The sequence below is a fragment of the Bombina bombina genome, chromosome 2 (assembly GCF_027579735.1).
Source record: "Bombina bombina isolate aBomBom1 chromosome 2, aBomBom1.pri, whole genome shotgun sequence".
NCBI lineage: Eukaryota > Metazoa > Chordata > Amphibia > Anura > Bombinatoridae > Bombina > Bombina bombina.
The window spans coordinates 924,195,488-924,219,287 of record NC_069500.1 but is presented as its reverse complement, the minus strand read 5'-3'; the positions used below and the strand labels follow the sequence as shown (position 1 = coordinate 924,219,287).

The window sequence follows — 23,800 nt, the reverse complement described above, 5'->3', positions numbered from 1 at the left end:
GAAAAACACCAAATTGTGCAGATCACAAAGGATATGGTGTTTGACTTAGCACAAAGGAAGATTGGGTTCTCACATATTAGATGAGCACACTTATGTGCTAGTAGGAGCAAGCTGGCATATTATGGTAAGGTGTGTCAGCTCACCACCAAGGGACTTTTCCTTAGGATGCAATATCCAAAAGTGACAGACTTATGTGTGTTAGGTTCCACTCCAAGCAGGTGCAGGCAGGTAAAATCACTCACAAGAGTATTTTTACAAATTAAAAAATACTATGTATTAAAAATATACTCTTGGGAGTGATTTTACCTGCCTGCACCTGCTTGGAGTAATTATAATTTTGGCCTCCAGATACAGGCGCAGGCAACTGCAGTACCTCGTGCATTGTAAGGGTTATTCTGTGGCAAAGGACTACCCTGTCTGACCGTGATGTGCATGCTCCATCTTGGGTCTCCAGATTCCATGCTGCTCATCCTTTGAAGACAACTCTGTTTCACGGAGGGAACCCTCGAGTTGGGGGCTATGTCACGCCGCTGCTCCTCGAGTTCCGGCCACCGCACTGATCTGTTGCCAAGGCTGTTGCCATGGATGTGGCGGTAGCTTCAGGCGCCGGTCGAGCCACTCGCCTCCCATCCTGTGGCACGAACCCTCACCTATATAAGTACCTCAGTTGCTTTCACATGTGCCCAAGTATAGGTGTTACTGTGTGTGCTCCTGGGTGCTGTATTTCTTATTGCTGGATTGCTATATCGTTACTGAACTCTGCCTGTCTGACCACTCTGCCTGCTTAACCCTTGTACTGCTGGATTGCCATATCCTTACTGAACTCTGCCTGTCTGACCACTCTGCCTGCTTAACCCTTGTACTGCTGGATTGCCATATCCTTACTGAACTCTGCCTGTCTGACCACTCTGCCTGCTTAACCCTTGTACTGCTGGATTGCCATATCGTTACGGAACTCTGCCTGTCTGACCACTCTGCCTGCTTAACCCTTGTACTGCTGGATTGCCATATCATTACGGAACTCTGCCTGTCTGACCACTCTGCCTGCTTTCCCTTATTGCTGACACCTGCTTGTTCCTAACCATTCTATTGGTTTTCCCATGAACTGCTATTCTGCTGGATTGCCTTCCTGTTGCCGGACTCTGCCTTCATCTTATTGCCGTGAAGGACTACCCTGTCAACCGTTAGTACTCCTTACCTCATTTCATAAACTCACTCTGTCCTGGGATATTTCCTATCCTTCCACTTGACACCGGGATAAGAAGACTACTGGCCAAGTTTGGTCTGATAGATAAATATCCCACAAACATTACAGTCCTGGAATGCACTGTGAACCCTCCTCTTCCCGGAGAGGCGGCACTTGTTGTGTAATGTAGGCAGGGGACTCAGCGTTTGTGAGGGGCAGTGCTGGTTAACATATTTCTCATTTTACCACTCCCCACTGAGAGGTTAATTCATGCTGTTATCGCCTGTCGATTAGTTGTTTCAGCCCTAATTGTTTGTGCAGCCCAGCACTATTAAATTGTTTGTGGATCAGTCCTGAGCGCCGCTACGGCAGCGCCCTCTGGGGTGTTGTGCCCTGTACAACCGCACAGGTCGCACACCCCAAAGGCCGGCCCTGTTCCTACATCATTTTTGATATGCGATGAAGGCAGCAACATTTACTTTTAAGTTTAGTAAATAAGATTCCTAAGCACATTAACCAATAATGATTGCTTAATTTAAGGTAGTTAAGATTCATATGATTGGCCTTTGAAGCCAATAAAGTGTTGCACTGATAGCGTTATGTAGCTCAATGGGCACATTAAATGAGTTGCAGTTAGTGACTGCACCCATGGGTGTTCTCAGTTCAGCACTCATTATTCATAGTTTTTCTTTATGGTATTTACTTTGTTTAAATGCTCATTGTCTAGGGGCAGGATGATATAAATGCTAATAATATGCAAAGCATAATAGAAACGCATCACTTCACTATCCTGTAGGTAGACAAATGAATGTTGAAAGAGCTTCCAACTGCAATTTGCAGGTAGGGTTGCCGGCTGTCCTCCTCAAAACTGCTGGACAATCTGTCAGTTATGGGCACCATGGTAGGTGAGGTCACAGAATGACCTTCCTTAGCCCCCACTATTGATCCCATGATGTATATTTTTCACAACTGTGCAGTAATTGTACCCTTTGGCTGCCAGCAACATACAAATCAACAAGTTTACCTCTTTGTCTGATAGTAACATATGTAAACAGAAGTAATTTGACCCCATTAACTGCCCCTTACTTCTTTCTGCTGCATATTTGTAATGAATTTAGGCATAGGAAGCCATTTACATTTAGCCAACACTCAGGGACTTTTACAAGACTGGACATTTGAACCACCCAACCCCATCTGCCATGGATCATCTGACCATGTCTCCAGTCCATCAAGACTTTCCCCTGACTGCATGGACTATGTATGCTCGCAGGTTACTCATCTCAATTCTCAGGGTCCAACCTCTTTGTTCAAAGTTGAGAAATGCAACCTCTTCACTGCTGAACCATTTCTTAACCCAGTAAGAGCCAATCACTGGCTGAGCCCGGCTCAGGAGTTGCAATGCTTGTGGTGACAGCTGAGATAGTATCATTAAGCAACAATTCCAAAAAGCCACTAAGTGGAGAGGTGGTTCAGACACTATCACTGGTAAGCACCAATCCTAAAAACCTCTAAGAACTTGCGCACCTAACAATAAAGCCATTATTCAGCAAGAGGGATAGCAGGTCCAAAGATAAAGAAAACGTAGAAAGCAGAACGAAAGGGAGAACACAGCTACAACCAGCCCCACTACTACTACTTAGCTGATGCACACACATTTGGCCATTGTCATGATTATCTTGATTTAAAAAATAATACAGCAGGTCAGCCAAGTGTATCTTTGAGGGTAAGATAAATTAATAAAATATACAAAAACAAAGACATTTTGAAAATATTTAAATAGACATAATACGTGATAAAGAAAGAGGCTATTTCAGACATTCCAACTTGTAAAAACTAATTTCAGGGAGGTGCCCCCCCCCGTGCCCCTCACTATACTACCTCACTGCATGCCAACCTCACTATAGTACCTCAATGTACCACCTCACTATAGTACCTTACTGTACCACATCTGTGTAGTACCTCACTGTACCACCTCACTATTGTACCCCCCAGCCCCAATTCAGAATTCCTCAGTGCTCTGATTATGAAATAGTTGAATATGTTATCATATTATAGAGGTATGGGAGTCTGCACAATATAGAGATATGGGAGTCTGCACAATATAGAGGTATGGGAGTCTGCACAATATAGAGGTATGGGAGTCTGCACAATATAGAGGTATGGGAGTCTGTACATCTCACCTGTATATATCAGTTCTGCTGCTATCTCGCACCGCAATAGAGTAGAGAGATCAAGAAGGGGGGGGGGAAGTCTAGAGAAGAACGCAGTAACTATTTACATTGAGCTATAACAGAACAGTGACACCTAGAGGTAGAAATGAAAAGTGCAGACACAGAAATTTGATTTTCTCTGGCACCGCTATTTCCGGGAGATTGTGTTTCATTTGCAGGTGTCAGGGAGCAGCTTTTTCAATGCGGGAGACTCCCGGGCCTTCCGGGAGAGTTGGGATGTCTGCTATTTAAGAAATTCAACATATGTGTATTTTAAAAAGTATTAGCTAATTTATATCTGTCCTCAATTGGACTCAGCAGAGTAGATAATAAGTATGACTTTTCAAAGGGTGTGACCCTGGTCTACAAAACAATACATTTTGATAACAAAATGCCAGTTTAAATGCTTTTAAAGCAGATAATTTGTATGCAGATCTTCTGCAATGTAGTGCATATTTTCAAATAAATACTTTGCATATATAAAAATGAGTTTGGGTCAATAGTGTGCTTTAAAATTTACACTTATTTTTTCAATATTTAAAAAACTAATATAATTTAAAATGGATTATAGTTAAAGTGTCACTTCTATGTTATTAATTTCTAGTGCTAGTAGTAGTCAAGGAAAACGGTGTTGTGCTGTCATCCTTTCAAGACTCTCTGTATATCAGTGGATTAAACAATCAGCCCAGAATAGGCTTGACAGCTCCAATCATCTATCTGCCCTGCAAGCTGGACAGTGGCTTAGGAAGATCAGAACAGAGCTATAGCCACGTGCCTTAAAGCACAATGTGCACAAAAAGGCTGACATTTCTGTAGAGTCAGCAGAAATGCATGTTTATTTCAGAGATACTGTGCTACACAGCCCTTAGTTATACAATATCTCAGAATTTAACAACCACTGTTCACATGTGACCTACTGCATCTCCTTTTTGGTTAATATGTTTAACAACCAATCAACAATGACCCTGTTCAGTTGGTAAGTAAATACGTGAAATTTACAGCAGCAGAATTTTTTATTTTTTTTTATAATTCAGAAAAAGCGGAGAGCATCAAACATATAGCCTAACAAACTAGAGAAGGGGGCAATTAAATATTGGACTAATGAACTTTATGACTTTGAAATAGAGTATTCAGTTTGGGGGGGGGGCTTAAGGTGTATTAATAATGGGGAACTAAGGGAATGTAGCTATTAAGGGGTAAATTCATTTTGGGGCAGTCTAAATGCTCATACCAGCTAGGATATTAACAATGAGGGGGTTAAGGAAACAAGGAAACATAGTGGTTAAGAGGTTAATGTGGCTCCTTGGGTTTATATTAGTTAGGGGTATTACAATGGTGGGTTTTCAAGGAACATATCTGTAAGGGATATTAGCAAAAAGGAGCTAAGGGGGCATTGTGGTGGTAGACTTAGGGGACATAATAGTTAGGGTTAATTGTGGTTGGGATTTGCAATTAAAATACATTTACTGTTGGTGATCCAGTGGCACTTATAGGTTGCAATATACTTTTGAAGGTTTTCACTTTTATTGGTTATACACTTTAGGAGTAGTAAAGCTTTTAGAAAAGAAAAAAAAAGGTTGTATGAGTCCTAAAGGAAGACATGAGGGAAAAAGAATACATTCATTACAATGTTGTAGCAGATCCTGAACAAATGTATATGAGGTTCTTAACTTATGTAATGCTGCATGAGTGTTAAAATGACAACCCGTCCATACGGCCCCCCCCCCGTTTCATACAGACCAACCCCAGAAATTAAAACTTTCTGTTTCTACCTCCAACATAAATTGCAACGTGTAAATGGTTGAAGATGGTACTTCTTCATAAAGAAAAAAAATATCTAATTTTTTCTTAAAAATTGAGAGTTTAGTATGATTACAATTTCCAGATACTTTGCAATGTTAGATTATCTTTTTGTTTAAGATTTACTTTATCAGTTTTTGTAATGTAGGCTTTGTAGTGTAGACGTTTCCAAACTTAAGCATCATTTTCCTGCCTATAAAAGAATAACTATATGTATTTAAAAATATTTTGTTCTGATGATTCAAGTCGGAGGTGTAATTACAGGGTCTAAGCTGAGAAGGTCCCCTAGGGCAATGTATTTTATTGGGCCAGATTTTAATGATATCTGAACTTGAGCACAGGTGAACTAATCAGTTCATGGATGAGAGCAGGTTAGTAACCATGGATAAGAATCAGCTCATTATTTCACTTGTGCTCTAGTTCAGATATCAAAAAAAATCTTGCCCTTGGTGTTGAAAAGCACTGATCTAAGGGGCACACCCATCTAGCCCTATAGTACACTGGAAGCTTCCTCACTCCACTGCAGTTTACATCAAATGAGAAATGACTAAGGAGCGTATATAAGGGGCAGAAACAAATCATCTTGATTGACAGGAAAAAATATATCATATTGAAGGTACCCAATTAACAGAGCTACAGCAACTGACAAGAGCCAAGTTCTAATCAACCCAATAGTGGCTAAGAACAACAATGCAGTCAAACAGCACACTAGGAGGTGGAGAAGTCTGTTTAAATTAAATTATATTTAGATATATAGACACTATTTCAGGCCTGTTCTCCAGATCGCACTATGAAATGGAAAATTAAAGTATGCAGATCACTTCCTGTATGATCATCTAGGCTAAGAAATCAGCAACAAATCTGCCAAAGACTTAGAAACGGAGTTGAGCAATGGCACTATATTAGGCAGTCCCCACTTGTAATCTAGTCTGGAGATTAGTGTACGGGGATCCTAATAAGATTCCTCACTACTGGTCTTATATAATAATCTAGGAAGGTTGGTGCTCGTGCATAAAAGTTATATACACGAGAAAATTGTGGAAAACTGGACAATTTCCACAGGACAGTATGCACGTCTAGCATTCTATGCTATTAGGGTTACGAGTATCACAGTTTAAAGTATACTGATGTGAATCTGCCATAGAGTTTGCCTTGGGGCTCAGTGAGGCCAGTTACACTCCTGACTTAAGCTATTACCAATGTGGTTATGACCTAATCTTACAACGATACCAAGAATATTGAGAGTATTAAGGATTTGGAAAGTGACATTGACAGCACATTGTCAAAATTGGAGTAAAAGTAAGCAATGACATTTATTAAAAGGGATATTAAACACTAAATACATTTTATAAGTATAGTATTGAGGTTATTCCCCACCTCCTACTAGTCATGTGGGCCGCCATGTTGGAATCTAGTTTTCACTCATTCCAGTGCTGACCTGTTTGCTGTTGTTTAACTTAGGATCAAAAATAGTGGCACTTAGGTGTGTTTAGAATAAATGTTCCTTTAAAAAGGGACAGTAAAGTCAAAATTAATCTTTTATGATTCAGAAAGAGTATATAATTTTAAACAAGTTTCAAATTTGCTTCTGCTATCAAATTTGCTTTGTTCTCTTTGAATCTTTTTTTTTTTTTTTTTTTAAAAGCATAGGTAAGTTCACAAGAAACAATACACTACTGGTAGCTAGTTGAACATATCTGGTGAGCCAATGATGACAAAAAGAAAAAAAAAAAAAAGCATATATGTAGAGCCCCCAAGAGTTTTTTCAGTGCTCCTGAGCCTACCTTGGTTTACACTTCAACAAAGGATACCAAGAAAACAAAGCAAACTAGATCAATTGGATTTTTTTTATTGTATATATCATAAAAGTAAAATTTTTACTTTCCTTTTCCATTTTAGAACTAAAAACGAAAAAATGTTAATGTTTAAATAGTCATCCTTCATATTTATCATAGATCTTTTCTTTCCCTTTAATTCTGTGTGGGACTCAAGTCTGTTTAAAATACTGTGTTAAACCATTATGAATGTTATTAAATAAAGTGTATATTGCTTTTAGAGAATTTGAATCTTTATTTCTATACAAGTGTGTTCTCTTGCTTTTTAAAATGTACCCATGTACATATTAGAGATATTGAAGATAAAAAAAGGCGCTTTTCCTTAAATGCAGGAACAAACTGAATAAGAAATAGTGTGCTTGAAGCAACCAATAAAAATGTTTTGGATACGTTTGTCAAGGTCCTATGGGGAGCACTGTTTTATTCTGTGGCTGTGTATCTTTCATCTACTGTATAGAAAGAAAATGATATAATTGTCATAAAACAAGGGTCATTTTGTAGGAACAAGCTCTGAATTTAGTGTTACTATGTAAAGGTAGAAATTACACAACTGTAATTCTGTTTAGGCTGTTTATGCAGCTTTCATCAGACCACTAATATGTGTTTAAAGGGACAGTCTACTTGAAAATTGCTATTGCTTCGAAAGATAGATAATCCCTTTACTACCCATTCCCCAGTTTTACATAACCAACACAGATATATTAATATACTTTTTACCACTGTGATTACCTTGTATCTAAGCCTCTGCTGACTGCCCCCTTATTTCAGTTATTTTGACTGACTTGCATTATAGCCAATCAGTGGTGACTCACAAATTCCTCCATGGGAGTGAGCATAATGTTATCTATATGGCACACATGAACTAGCACTTTCTAACTGTGAAACAGTCAAAATGCACTGAGATAAGAGGAGGCCTTCAAGGGCTTAGAAATTAGCATTTGAGCCTACCTAGGTTTCGCTTTCAACAAAGAATACCAAAAGAACAAAGAAAATTTGATGATAAAAGTAAATTGGAAAGTTTAAAATTGCATGCCCTATCTGAATAAGGAAAGTTTAATTTTGACTTGACTGTTCCTTTAAACATTGGATTGAATAAAATGTGGTTAGAATCAGTGTATGTGATAGAAGTTGTAATGAAATAGCAGAACCAACCCATAGGACATTTAGTTGGACGCCCATAAGCAGATTTTTTACATTCAGTAGATGTAGACATTTATTATCAGTAGTGTTTTAAAGCTACTTCTGTATTTTTTCTTCTCTATATAAAATTGTGCTTGTAGAATTTATATGTTTACATCTCTAAAATCTAAAGACATTCAAAAGGTATACCTACATTGTTTTCAGCTTTTAAATGGACTTATCAGGGTTAAATACATTGATAAAGTCATATCTGGAACAGCAATGCTGGTCCACAGCCACAGAGCCAATAAGAAGCGCGTGTGCATAGCCTCAAATCACTGGTCGTTTTGATCTCAGGATCAGTACTGCATTGCTCCTCCAGAACTTACTTCAATTTAATTTAAAGGGGTTTAATGCACAGTTATGTAAAAGCAAGTTTGCAATAATAAACTGCTATAACTCTTTAGTCCATTTTGTTATTGATTGTGTGTGCCCCTTTAATTGCTATTCTACACAGACAATAAAAGGGATTCTGGTTCTTGTGAAATCTAAGTTCTCATTTCATACTGCAAATTCATCAGTTCAGCCGTTTCATAACAATAACAGCATGTGACAGAGTTACTCTTTAATGCCTTCCTGTCTGCTGATCAATTCCCTTCCATCTTTCTGCATTAGTAAACACTAAACAGTTCAGAAACAAAATATCTCAATCATTTAAAGCAGAGTTCTGACAATAACCTTATTAACGAAGCATGCAATCTGTAAACAATTTGTTTTTACATTATTTGACCAATGATAATACACAGCATTTAAAAATATCCAAGAATAAAGTAACCATTCTAGGATTTACTTTAGTTACTTTGTACAAAGCTTTTTCAATCCATATAACAATCACAACCTACTAAAACATTTTCCACTCATATCTTTTTGAAGATTTCCTCCATTGATGACCTTAGGCATCAGGCAAAAGTTGTGTCTGCCTTTTCAACAAATAACAGAAATTACACAAACCCAAGAGTTCTAAACCTCAGATATGAAACTTAAGGGACGGTCTACTCCAGAATGTTTATTGTTTAAAAAGATACATCATCCCTTTATTACCCATTCCCCAGTTTTTAACCAACACAGTTATATTCATCTACTTTATACCTCTGTGATTACCTTGTATTTAAGCCTTTGTAGACTGCCCCCTTATTTCATTGCTTTTGACAGACTTGCATTTTAGCCAACCAGTGCCCTCTCATAAGTAGCTCCACTGTCTAAATGCACTTTGATAAGAGGTGGCTTTCAAGGGCTTAGAAATGATGATCAATTTCCCTTCGTTCTCTTGCTATCTTTATTTTAAAAAGGAAGGAATCTAAGCTAAGGAGCAGGCCCATTTTTGGTTTAGAACCCTGGATAGCGCTTGCTGATACATTTAGCCACCAATCAGCAAGCAAAACCCAGGTTCTAAACCAAAAATGGGCCGACTCCTAAGCTTACATTCTTGCTTTTCAAATAAAGATAGCAAGATGATGAAGAAAAATTGATTAACAGGAGTAAATTAGAAAGCTGCTTAAAATTGCATGCATCTGAATCATAAAAAAACAATGCCAGAATGAATAATTTGTGATTCAGTTAGATAATGTAATGTTAAACAACTTTCCAATACACTTCTTTTTTTTTTTTTTTTTTAAATGCTTTGTTCGCTTAGTAGCTTACACTTTAACAAAGGATTCCAAGAGATCTTAGCAAAGTTGTCAACAGAAATAAATTGAAAAGTTGTTTGAAAATATCATGCTCTAGCCAATCAATTTAAGATTAATTTTGACTTTACTGCCCCTTTAATCACCAAACACTGGCCAAGCCAAGCTTAGGAGAAGAAATGTTTCTAAGCAAACTTTAACTATTAGAGATGTGCACAGACAAAAAAAAATGTTTAATACAAAATTATTTAATGGGGCTATTGGGTTCATCTAAATGTTGAAAACATTATTAATTTGTTAATCCTTATTTCCTATGGGAAATGTCTTAAAAATAGCAAAGCAGCAGCTGGAGAGCAGCTTAAACTTAAAGTCAATGTAGTAGCTAGTGCTACTGCAACAAGCCAGATGCAATAGAACAGATTATAATACAATGTTTTTATGGGGTCAGCATTGACAAAAACAAATGTGAAGCTTACTTATGTATTGGCTGATATTGGGATCAATCAACCGACATTGCTGGATCACTATTAAATAGTGTAAACATTTACATTTGAATTTTCTTGCCTTTAGAAAAATGGTTTTAACCGTATGAATGAATCAACAACATTTTGTGTCGTATAATACAAATGCAAAGAGTACATCAAAATTGGTGATTTTTTTTTTGCATTTGTCCAAATTGGAATGCATATGTCCTTTTGGGTTAAACACACAGCTGGGGACAAGCAAAAATATCTTATGTATTATGGTATTTTATTATCGCACTATTATGTCCTTTTAATGGTCTGTAGTTATTAATAAGCTTAGAAATTACATCCATTTATATAAATCATTTGAAATAATAATAATAAAAAAAAAACTTTTGTGTGGTTTATAATGTATACATTTCATGTAATATTTTGGAAGTCTTGAAGGTATTATGCATTTAATAAAATAATAGAGAGAGCGGACATTTATTTAAAAACAAAAAAGTAATAATTATAATATGCAATAGAATCAACAATAAATGCAACCTATAAAGCAACTTAATGCCAACCACAGTAATCACCTGGCTATCAAAACGTATATAAAGACTTTATTTTAAAGAGGGGCATCTGGGCTTTAAAACAAGAGGGCTATACCTAAATGTGTATTATTATTTTTTTTTTTAATTGTGTTTATACTTCATACACCCAAGACACACTATTTGAAAAAGCATATGATTAACTTTTAAATGGTGGGTCTTGGGGGCTTCTAGGACTTAAAGGAATAGTCTAATCAAAATGAAACTTTCATGATTCCGATAGGGCAGGCAATTTTAAGCAACTTTCTAATTTACTCCTATTATCAATTTTTCTTCGTTCTCTTGCTATCTTTATTTGAATGTAAGCTTAGAAGTTGGACCATTTTTGGTTCAGAACCAGGGTAACGCTTGCTGATTGGTGGCTACATTTAGACACCAATCAGAAAGTGCTACCCAGGTACTGAACCAAAAATAGGCCAGCTCCTATGCTTACATTCCAGCTTTTTCAAATAAAGATACCAAGCGAACAAAGATAAATTGATAATAGGAGTAAATTAGAAAGTTGCTTAAAATTGCCTGCTCTATCTGAATTATGAAAGGTTAATTTTAACTAGACAAGGGACACTCAATCAAAATGAAACTTTCATTATTCAGATAGAGAATGCCATTTTAAACAACTTTCCAATTTACTTCCATTAACTAAATGTGCACAGTCTTTTTATATTTAAACTTTTTGAGTCACAAGCTCCTACTGAGCATGTGCAAGAATAAGTGTGTATGCATTTGTGAATGGCTGATGGCTGTCACAAGGTACGTGTATGCATTTGTGATTGGCTGATGGCTGTCACATGGTACAGGGGGAGTGGAAAAAGACAACTTTTAAAATTGTCAGAAAAAAAAATCTACTACTCATTTGAAGTTCAGACTAAATGATATTGCATTGTCTTGTTATCTTGCATTTGTTGATTATGCAAATTTACTGTACTGACTGCTCCTTTAACCCCTTAATGACCAAGGATGTACAGGGTACATCCTACAAAAACTGTCACTTAATGACCAAGGACGTACCCTGTACGTCCTCAGGGGTTTCAAGTGGGGGAAGCGATCCGGATTGCTTCCAGATGCTTTCATGGTATTGCAGTGATGCCTCGATAATGAGACATCCTGCAATACCATTTTTTTACCCACCGATGCAGAGAGAGACACTCTGTGGCCCTCTCTGCATCGGCCAGCGATGGTGCCGATCATTGGTGGGTGGGAGCCATAGCAAGGAAGGCGGGTGGGCGGCCCATCGTTGGTTAAGATTGGTTCCTGTCTCACTAAAGTGCGCTCGGGGGGGGTCGGGAGCACGCACTTTATGGGAAGGAACTCGCAAAATGTATGGGAAGGAGGGAGAGGGAGGCGGGAATATATGTTGGGCAAAGGATCTGGGAGGGGGAGGGTATTGAGGGGGGGGCAGCTACACTACAGAAAAATTGTTTATTCAATATAAAAAAACAAATTTTGGGGGGCAAACTGGGTACTGGCAGACAGCTGCCAGTACCCAAGATGGCGGCAAATTAGGTAGATGGGGTGGGTAACAGAGCTGTATGGGGGGGGGGATCAGGGAGGTTGGGGGCTAAATGGTGATCCAACACTACAGAATCAATATTAAAAAAATGCCTTTTATTTTAGTACTGGCAGACTTTCTGCCAGTACTTAAGATGGAGGTGACAATTGTGAGGTGGGAGAGGGAAGAGAGCTGTTTGAGGGGGTTTAGGGAGGGATCAGGGGGTGGGATGTGTCTGGTGGGAGGCTGATCTCTACACTAAAGCTTAAATTAACCCTACAAGCTACCTAATTAACCCCTTAACTGCTGGGCATAATACAAGTGTGGTGCGCAGAGGCATTTAGCGGCCTTCTAATTACCAAAAACCAACGCCAAAGCCATATATGTCTGCTATTTCTAAACAAAGGGGATCCCAGAGAAGCATTTACAACCATTTCTGCCATAATTGAACAAGCTGTTTGTAAATAATTTCAGAGAGAAACCTAAAGTTTGTGGAAAAGTTAGTAAAAAAAGTTAACAATTTTTTTTTTATTTGATCGCATTTGGAGGTGAAATGGTGGCATGAAATATACCAAAATGGACCTAGATCAATACTTTGGGTTGTCTACTAAAATTATATATATATAATATGTGTGTGTGTGTGTGTGTGTGTGAAGGGTCATTCAGGGATTCCTGACAGATATTAGTGTTACAATGTAACTATCGCTAATTTAAAAAAAAAAAAAAAGTTTGTTAATAGCAAAGTGCTACTTGTATTTATTGCCCTATAACTTACAAAAAAAGCAAAGAACATGTAAATATTGGATATTTCTAAACTCAGGACAAAATTTAGAAACTATTTAGCATAGGTGTTTTTTGGTGGTTGTAGATGTGTAACAGATTTGGTGGTCAAAGTTAGAAAAAGTGTGTTTTTTTCCATTTTTTTTAAATCATATTTTATAATCTTTTTTTATAGTAAATTATAGGATATGATGAAAATAATGGTATCTTTAGAAAGACCATTTAATGACAAGAAAAACGGTATATAATATGTGTGGGTACAGTAAATGAGTAAGAGGAAAATTACAGCTAAACACAAAACACTGCATAAATGTAAAAATAGCCCTGGTCCTTAAGGGTAAGAAAATTGAAAAAATGGTATGGTCACTAAGTGGTTAAAGGGATACTAAACCCAAAAAAAATTATTTCATCATTCAGATTGAACATGCAATTTTAAGCAACTTTCTAATTTACTCTTACTATCAATTTTTCTTTGTTCTCTTGCTATCTTTATTTAAAAATCTGGAATTTAAAGCTTAGGAGCCAGCCCATTTTAGGTTCAGCACCCTGGATACTGCTTGCTTATTAGAGGCTACATTTAGCAAACAAATAAGCAAGCACTACCCAGGTTCTGAACCAAAAATGGGTCGGCTCTTAAGCTTTACAATCCTGCTTTAAAAGATAGCAAGAGAACAAAGAAAATTTGATAATATGAGTAAATCAGAAAGTTGCTTAAAATTGAATGCTCTATCTGGAATCATTAAAGGAAAAAAATGGGTTTAGTGTCCCTTTAAGTCCTGTGCAGTTGCCCTGCACTTCTGGGTTTCTGGGGCTGGTGACGTCACTGGCATCCCTAAATTCCCCTGGTGATTCTGGGTCACTTGGTCACCTCGTAGTGCCCAGGAACCGCAGGGGCAGGGAAACAATTAGCTCTGAAAGAACCTCCCCTACCGAGGGATGACGAAACGTGGTTCTCATCCTCACTAAAAGCATTGCGTGTTAGACAACAGGGTGTCGTCACATGCAAAAAAGGGTTAAAAACAATCCCACAGCATTAGAAATATTTAGCATTTCTTTACAATATACAAATACACTAATTACATAAATAGAATAATCCTGGTAACTAAACTGACTTGCAGCTAAACTTGAATTGCAGTCCATAGCTGCAAACTTTCACTGATGCTAAACATGTAACTAACAATTAGGTCTCTGTATCAAAACATCAAAATATTTTATTTCGATTTATTTTACCTCTTGTGTGTAAACACTATAAAAGTTTAATGTAAATTGAAACAGTTACATTATTTAAATAGGAAAATAATGGCTGAAGTTCTGTTACCTTTTTCAGTATCAAGGAACACCCTAATGAAAAAAAGTAATAGTGCTCTTATTTGTGAGTGCTATTTATTTTAGCAAAAAGCAGATTAATTTAACACTAAACTAAAGTATCAATTGGGATCTGAAGCACATTCCAACTCTTGAGCAGGATTTGGCTAGTACGCCAATTACAAGCAAATGTACACAGATCACTACCAATCACCAGTTCTGTTCTGCTCATGAGATGCAATGAGTTGTAGCTCTAAGCAGCGATTTAACTATGATTTTTACTATTTTGCTGGAGTTAACCAGAGTAACTACTTTGCCGGAGTTAAAGGGACAGTCAACACCATAATTTTTTATTGTTTAAAAAGATAGATAATCCCTTTATTACCCATTCCCCAGTTTTGCATAACCAATACAGTTATAATAATACACATTTTACCTCTGTAATTACCTTGTATCTAAGCCTCTGCAAACTGCCCCCTTATTTCAGTTCTTTTGACACACTTGCATTTTAGCTCCTAGGTAACTTCACGTGCGAGAGCTCAATGTTACTTATATGACACACATGAACTAACGCCCTCTAGTGGTGAAAAACTGTCAAAATGCTTTCACATTAGAGGTGGCCTTCAAGGTCTAAGAAATTAGCATATGAGCCTACCTAGGTTTAGATTTCAACTAAGAATACCAAGAGAATAAAGAAAAATTGGTCATAGATGTAAATTGGAAAGTGTTTTAAAATTACATGCCCTATCTGAATCATGAAAGTTTACTTTAGACTTGACTGTCCCTTTAACCAGAGCAAGGGACAACAGGGCTAATCTAAAATGTTTTAAACAAATGAGTACATTTTTGTTACCACTGGAATACGCCTTTAACAAAATTCAAATGAAAACACAGATAACCTTCAGTCACATAAAAAGAAATCATTGTTACCATATGTAACTTTTGTATACACATTGAATCCCCACCAGTATACAGATCAGATGCAATATGTGATACTAGACCAACAATTTAAAGCAGTGTCAAAAATCCCATCTAAGGGTTACTAAAAAGATCTTTTTAGCATAGAGAAAAGAAACAAAGTGTAAGACTTCCAGTTATGTTTAATTATAGCTACTATTCTCCCCTTACTATTAAACTCACATTTCTCTGGAAAGCTTTTAATAACAATATTATGCATGAATTTATTCCTTATTTTACATATCTCTTATATTAACAAAGCCCTTACGATATCATGAACATATAAAAATAAATCAAGTGTCACATGAATATAACGACTATGCCAAAGACTATGCAAAGCAAGAAATAACCACAGTATAAGTATTATTATTGTTTTCAATAGCATGGAGAAGCATTTCATGCCAGGATAAATTAATAGACATAAAAAAAAAAATCTGGCAGATATAAAGCACACCTGAGTACTGTATTCACTAGATCTGCAGTGGGAGAACAGTGCACTGTTATGGGTGTACATGGAATTACAATATGCAAGGTAGAGTATTTCTGTACAGGAAGCCAGGCATGATAACAGTATACAGGGTGCAGCTCCCAGACACACAAACAAAGGACATGAACCACAGTGCACAACACAGGAGTTAACACTGGTGACAATGGAGAGAATGACAGCTACTAGTACAGGCAGGGACACAGGCTGTAACCCATTGTGCACTGTGTGATAATGGACAGGTGACACACAGTGACAACCACACTGACACTCACAACAAGAAGCTCATCTCCTGGCTAAGCCGGCAGCAGCAGGGACAGCAGTACAGAGCAGGAGGTGACAGTCCACTCTAAGCAGCAGCTGTAATCCTTCTGCCAGGGATTGGGGGTGTGAACCACACTCTGCAGGCTGTTTTTTTTTTTTTTTTCTAAATAACTTTATTAAAAGGAAACACAGCACTGAGCGGCAACACAGCTTGCAGTTGGGAGTTATAGTTTTGTTTTTTCTTCTGTTTTTTGTTTTTTGGAGATTACCAGTTTGTAGAAGAGAAAAAAAACAGTAGTTACTTAGTTATAATTGTATTCACATTCACATTTCAAGTAATAGTACTTTCACTTTTTTGTATATATTTTACTTGGAATATATATCTGGGCTTTTTATAGTAAACTATAGTGATGTTTGGTTTATAAAATGTATCAATAAATTCTCTCATTTGATTTGTTTCTGCTGCCACTTCTGCTAGGAAACAATTCCAAAAATCTAAGCCAAAGCTTCATTTAGTGGCATTTTTCATTCTATAAAATATAACTTGCTCATATTCTTTGGATGATTTAAAGAATGGCAGATGACAAATAGAGTTTAATGTTTGATTATTTATACCAGAGATTCTGAACTATGAGGTTTACAATCCTTATCCTTTGTTTAGGTTGTTACACAAATCTAAGACAAAGGAGGAAAACCCCAAATTCCTAATGGCACATATTTTAAAAACAGCAATGCTTACTTTTGAAAGGATTTTTGTGACATATTAATATTAATATTTTTATACTTACTTTAAAAATATCATAACCCCCCTCCCCCCAAAAATTTTTTTTTAGTAAATTCAGATGGGCGTACAATTTTAAACAACTTTCTAACTAACTTTTATTATCAAATTTTCTGTTTTCTTGTTATCCTTGGTTGAAAAGCAGAAATATAAGCTCTGGAGTGTGCACATGTCTGCAACAATGTTATACATTAGCAAGAGCACTGGATGGTAGCACTATTTCCTGTCAAGTAGTGCTTCAGGCATGTGCAAGCTGCCTACCTAGGTATCTCTTCAACAAAGAATAAAATGATAATGAAGCAAAATGTAATAATAGAAGTAAAATAGAGACTTTTTCAAAATTGTATTCTCTATGTGAATAATGAAATAAAAATGTTGGGTTGTACAGCCCTTTAAGTTTGTTACATTAATGGACTAGCTCCAATGACAAGTCAGTATAAAAATCAGTAAGAGGTGTTTCATATGATCTCATTTTCAATAATTGAGGTTTTATACTGTAGTTAAAGAAATTTGGTCACAATTTAGAAAAAGGCTCAACTGGCAGTTAAAGTGTTAAAATACTTGTCCTTTCACTTGCATAAATAAAGCACAGAAAGGAAGCCGTGGCCTCTCTAGAGGTGTTCTGTCTGCAATCCACCACAAATGACTTTTAAACCTTTCAAAGATCTTGAGGGATTTGGGAATGGGCTTCCTGTTGATGTGGCACGTTTCTTATATAATGTATTACATTCTCCATATGACTGTTGCTTGGTAATTATATATGTTTGCTGTTAAAAAGGACAGAGAAATAATCGTTTTGCCCTAAACCTCTGGATGAGATGATATCTTAAATGTTTCCTGACTTCTAGTATCTACATTTATTATGATCTAGAGCCTGATTCATGATCCCCTAATATTGTGTGCATGGGGGGGGGGTACACCATTTCATAGGCAATCTGATGTTCTAATGCCAAAAGGCTGAGTTTATTCAGGAGTTGTTTTGTTCCAGTACTATTTTTAAGAGAATATACGATACAATATGGCTGCTGGGGTCAATCAAAGAGTTGCTAAAGCATTTAAAACATATACCTATTTGACAATGCACAAAGGAGGAAGGGCCTTTTTATATGGTGGTTACTTCCTTCTTTATATCACTTGTTCAAGCTAGACAGAGACTGGCACAGTTATCTGAAAATTCATTCAGGAAAACTCTCTGGGATATGTTAAAAGACATAAAAGATGGATTATAAATTTTATTTTAGAGATTTAGAATTGAAGTTAATCTGTTAATCAAACCTCTAAATTGGCAAAGCACATCTATGGATAGTGGCATCATGGCTATGTGACTTTATCATGTTTTATATTTCATGTTTTATTATTCTCTTTGGTTCTGTTAGAGGTAAACCATTTAATAATTTATTTTTACAATATTGTGTTTACAACTGATATCACTAGTAATGCATGGTATATTAATATACTTGAGTAAAAATACATAGAAAACATAGCTGATGTTTTGGCTTGGATTTAGTTGGGTTAAATGGGTTTAAAAATAATAATAATACAGTACTCAACTTTATTACGGATTTTTTTTTGCCTGCTTTCCAAATGTTTAGTCACACCCAATAGTTTAATGCCTATTACAACCTCATAAATGCAAAATACTCTTTATTTTATATAGGAATGTTATCAATAATGGAACACAGCCTTTGGTTACTTTTGTATTTCATGCATTGCCATCACATAAGCTTCTTAGGTTTTAATTATAACGTAGTCAAGCTGTTTTTCAATATATATAATAAATATTAAAGGGATATGAAACCCATTTTTTTCTTTCATGATTCAGATAGAGCATGCAGTTTTAAACAACTTTCTAATTTACTCCTATTATCAATTGTTCTTTGTTCTCTTGGTATGCTTTGTTGAAGGAGCAGCAATTCACTTCTGGTTGCTGACTAAACACATGTGTGAACCTATGATAATTGATATATATATGCAGCCACCAATCAGCAGCTAGAACCTAGGTTATTTGCTGCTTCTGAGCTTTCCTAGATAAACCTTTCAGCAAAGGATAACAAGAGAAGTAAGCAAATAAAATAGAAGTAATTTAGAAAGGTGTTTAAAATTGTAAGTTCTATCTGAATCATAAAATGAAAAGGTTTGGGGTTTCATGTCCCTTTAATATGCAGCTTGAAGACCCCAAGAAATCGAAAAAAGAAATTATAATAAAAGCCACATTGTCTTTGCTTCTGACAGTCAATAGGTCAAACTTTTTATATATTTAAATATATAACGATATGGGTTAATCGTAGCATATCAATAGAAGTGATTTCTGGAAGTATCAATTTAATACAACCGGCGAAGCAATTGTATGATCTGTAAGGAAAGAACAGTGACTTGCGCAAGGTCACTTTGACCTGAAGTTCCAGGATGACCCTGCTTCAGAGGCTTTCAACACAACGTGATGGTTGTCGGGAGCTGTAGTTCGACCAAGGTTCTTGCGCAAGTGTTGATTGGCATGTCTCACGCTGTGCACGGAATTGTAGTCCTCGCGTGAACATTTTTGCTTATGTTCTGTCGAGAACTTTATCTATTGGAGTTCTCGATAGAACACTCTGTTTGGGTTTTAGTTTGCAGTGGTTGGTGGGGGTTGTAGTCTTTAAAAACTAACTTTGCTTTAGATTGGTAGGTTTCGATACGGTGGCCGATGGGAGATGTAGTATTGTGTCTTGTTCCGGGCCGGTGGTCGTTACCTCTCGTCATCTAGTTAGGTTGTGGCTAGGGCCCTCGGGAGCTGTGAGTCTCCTGCGGCTCTGCATGGCCGGGAGCTACAGACTGCTTACTGCCTCTTTATATCAGCTGTTGCTGAGGGGCCAGGGCCGGGGAGTCGCTCTGCGCAGTGCGGGGAGGACCAGGCCGGAGAGCTACGGGGGGCGGGTGGGGAGACAACCCGCAGCGGACAGGAGGCCCTTCAGTACCACGCAGGTAAGAAGAGTAGATTGCCGTTTATGATCAAGGCAAGACAGCGGCTTCGAGGCCGAAGGGTTTCTGAACTCGCACAGCAGAACGCGTGACGCTTACTCTGCACCACACCACTTATCAGAGCTGTACACCATACCTTTAAATAACCATTATGGCATGTGCAATGCCGGGGACTATAACTTCTAGAGTGCTATGACTGGCTTCCACGATTTAAGAATATTATACACTCGTGGTAAGATTTTTTATTATAGTATAGGGTAATAAGAATCCCACAGTGTTAAAATAAATGAGCCTAAACATTGCCAGAGGTAACTAGTGTGATGCATCTATATTTATGCTCCTCAGCATCGCCTAGGTTTGTACATTGTGTAAGGCAGGACCACATTGTGTAAAATGTAGGTTAAGAAATCTTTTAGACTGAACCTTATACATAAAGTTTTAATTCCTGTCAAATTTAGTAAAATGGAATACTTGAGACTTACACATGATTATAGATATATCTGCCGTATCTAGTAATCATGTAGAACCGGTAGTGGCAATGTTTCATGACTGCTGAGCCAAAATACTGCTATAAAGTGACCAGCCATGACAGCCATCTCATTGTTTAAAAATCAGATTTGACAGTTCATAAAAACAAACAAAACTATTAAACTGATTATACCCCTGGTCTTGCAACCCTTTTGCCAGCCCTATACTCACATCAGAACAGTCCTCTGACTCTGCAGCCTTTTGACCAGCTAACTTTTATCACACTGCAGCTTCTCTGCTTATCACATACCCACAACAGATTTCAGGCTCTTGGCCCTGCAGTTTCTCTTTTAGAGTCATATCTTCATATCCATTTTTTCCCATATGGGGGTGTCCTGTCTTTTCAGCACTAGGTGTGATCCTTGTATATGGGGTGTATAACGGAGGCGGACACTGGGTGATGGTGCAGATATTGTCCGACAGCCAGGCAGAAATATAAGTGTTGCTCAAAGTGCTATTAAAGCTATAGTAAAGTAAAAAATAATTGGGGATGATTCAGATAGAGCATGCAACTTTAAACAACTGTCCAGTTTTATTTATATTATATTATTTAATTTGTTCTCTTGGTATCTTTTATTGTAAGTTCGGCTCAGGAGCAACAATGCGCTACTGGAAACTATCTGCTGATTGGTGGCTGCGCACATATGAGACTTGTCATTAGTTCACCCAATGTGTTTGACTAGCTTCCAGTAGTGCATTGCTGTCCTTCAATAAAAGATGCCAAGAGAATGAAGCAGATTTTAATAATTGAAAAACTGGGGTGTGTTTTTTTTAAACTATGCTTTATCTGAATCACAAAAGAGAAACCTTGGGTTTGTGTGCCTTTAAAGGGATAGAAAGGTCAAAGTTTAAATATGCATAGGTGCATTTCAATTTTAAATGTAAGCATTTTTTGCAATATGATTGTCAGTGCACCTGTATTCAAACAATACACCATCTCAGTTAGCAGTAGCTTGCATAACATGAATTAAGTCTTCATAGACAAAATACACATCACCACCTGCTCTCTGAGCTTGAATACGGGTGCAAGGGCCCTCATAGCATATGTGCATATGTTGCTGACACAGTAATAACTTTTACTATAAGCATATTTGCTAATAGACGTAAATTGCGAAATTATTACATAAAAAATTTAGATGCACATTTAATTTTTGACCTTTCTATCCCTTTAAAGTACCATTAAAACAGTAGAACTGCATAATTGGCAAATACATAATAAAAACAACACAGTAGCACTTTAAATTTCAAAACGGAAGGAGATTTTTTGTTTTTCTAAAGGGACAGTAAACTTACAAAATAATGTTATATAATTCTGCACATAGATTTTTTTTTTATTCCAAATTTGGACTTGCCTGGTCTCCTCCGCTCCAGGCTCTATTAAGCGGGTCTTGTTTTTCAAAAGCGATTTACAAGCGCGCTGTCTAGTCACAGCGCACCCAATCACACCATTTATCTGAATGTAGCTCGCTCCTGCTACCAGCTCGGAGCGGGAGCGAACTGCATTCAGTTCAATGGCGCGATTGGGTGCGCTTTATAGACACAGACGGCTTTTAAAAAAAAAAACAAGAACGGCTTAGTAGAGCCTGGAGCGGAGACCAGGTAAGTTCAAATTTGGAATAAAAAAATCTTGCAATGCTTTTGATTTTGAAAGCTGCCGCTAAGATAATGTTATATAATTATGCACTATGTGCAGAATTATATAACATTACTTTGTAAGTTTACTGTTCCTTTAATTCCATATTCCCTCCCTCTGTATCATGTAACAGCCATCAGCCAATTACAAAACGCTTATACGTATACACTGAAAACATGCACATGCTTACATGATTGGATTTTTTTTTCTTTTATTGTAAACTGTATCTAAAAGTTTTTTTAATTTTGACTTTCCTGTCCCTTTAAGAAAAGCTATCAGGAATCTCCCGGAATTAGCAATATTGAGTTCTTCTTTATAAGATAAAATGTAAAATCCTCAGTTGATGAAAAACATTGTATTGCATTATTAGGAAAAGTAGTATCAAAATTGCAACAACAACAAATACTTAAACTGGCTTGAACTTTTTTTTTTTTTGTGCCTTATAGTATCTTGAACAAAACTCTATATAAATCATTTTTTGGATCCCTGGTATTGGACCAGGCGATGTGATAGGCTCTTCACAAAAGCTTGGGTTTGGATTGAGAAAGCGAGCTCTTGTGCTATCTTAAATTTTGCCACGTGATGCTGCATCGCAAGTGGCAATTGCGGTCAGACAAGTTCTCTGCTTGAGAACTTGTAAGTCAGTAGGTGGTTACATTTTCCCCATAGAATTCTATTGGAGCATAGTATTTGATAATGTTGACTAGCTCTTAAGCCTATTCCTGCCTCTTACAGACTTTTTTTTTTTTTAACAGAATACATTTTAGGGATAGTCATTTTAGAGATTAAGCATTAATGAATTCATAAGAGCATGGCCATACTTAGCACTTTTTTCTTATGAGAGAGGGGAACAATCTGAAATGAGATCTGATAATATCTCTCCACATCTTTTTAGAATTAATCATTTAAAATGTGTGTGTAAAAGTTTTTAACAAGGTTATTTAGGAGACAGCCACACCTCCCTTTTTTTTTTTTTTTTTTTTTTTCCAGCCAGGCAAAGTTGTTTTTGCATAGATACGTGTAAACAACATTTAGATTTCTAGGATCACTGGCTTCTGCAGTTTGTCAGTGTCTTTCAGATCACCACATGTTTGAGTTTGCTCCACTTTTATGCAGGTACGTGCCCAGGTACTGACACTGAGCAACCTGTAGCACTTATAATAGCTACAATACAATTTATAAATAGTTATCAATGTAGTTAATGGCTCTGTGCAATTATTATGTAAATAAAGTTAGAGGATCATCAAATGTCTTCCCAGTGTTCTCCAGCCGGTGGCATTTTTAAAGGGATATGATGCCCACATTTTTTTTTCTTTCATGTTTCAGATAGATCATACAATTTTAAGCAACTTTCTAATTTACTCCTATTATCAATTTTTTTTCTTTCTTTTGGTATCTTTATTTGAAAAGCAGGAATGTTAGCTTAGGAGCTGGCCCATTTTTGGTTTAGCACTCTGGGTAGTGCTTGTTGATTGGTGGCTAAATGTAGCTTACTTCACTTGGTACCTTTTGTTAAAGAGTAAGAATATGTGAGCTCAGGAGCGTGCCCATGCCAAAGGGATGGTATAGTCAGAATTAAACTTTCATGATTCAGATAGAGCATGCGATTTTAAGCAACTTTATAATTTACTCCTATTATTCATTTTTCTTTGTTCTTTTGGTATCCTTATTTGAAAAAGTAAGAATGTAAGCTTAGGGGTAAGCCAAATTTTTGGTTCAGCGCTTG

At 36.9% G+C, this 23,800-nt stretch overlaps 2 protein-coding genes across 3 annotated transcripts in view; one reads left to right on the top strand and one right to left on the bottom strand.

The window, feature by feature from the left end:
• The window catches only part of MOB1B (MOB kinase activator 1B), a 161,667-nt gene extending 145,367 nt beyond the window's left edge, over window positions 1-16,300 (bottom strand). For both annotated transcript variants that reach the window (XM_053703345.1, XM_053703346.1), the window contains exon 1: window positions 16,186-16,300. In XM_053703345.1, the coding sequence (XP_053559320.1) occupies window positions 16,186-16,199 (14 nt within the window). In that variant the 5' untranslated portion in view covers window positions 16,200-16,300. The remainder of the gene's footprint in view (window positions 1-16,185) is intronic.
• Window positions 16,301-19,519: 3,219 nt separating this feature from the next.
• Window positions 19,520-23,800, top strand: part of GRSF1 (G-rich RNA sequence binding factor 1) — a 31,446-nt gene continuing 27,165 nt past the window's right edge. The window contains exon 1 of the mRNA XM_053703344.1: window positions 19,520-19,916. Coding sequence (XP_053559319.1) covers window positions 19,749-19,916 — 168 coding nt within the window. The 5' untranslated portion in view covers window positions 19,520-19,748. The remainder of the gene's footprint in view (window positions 19,917-23,800) is intronic.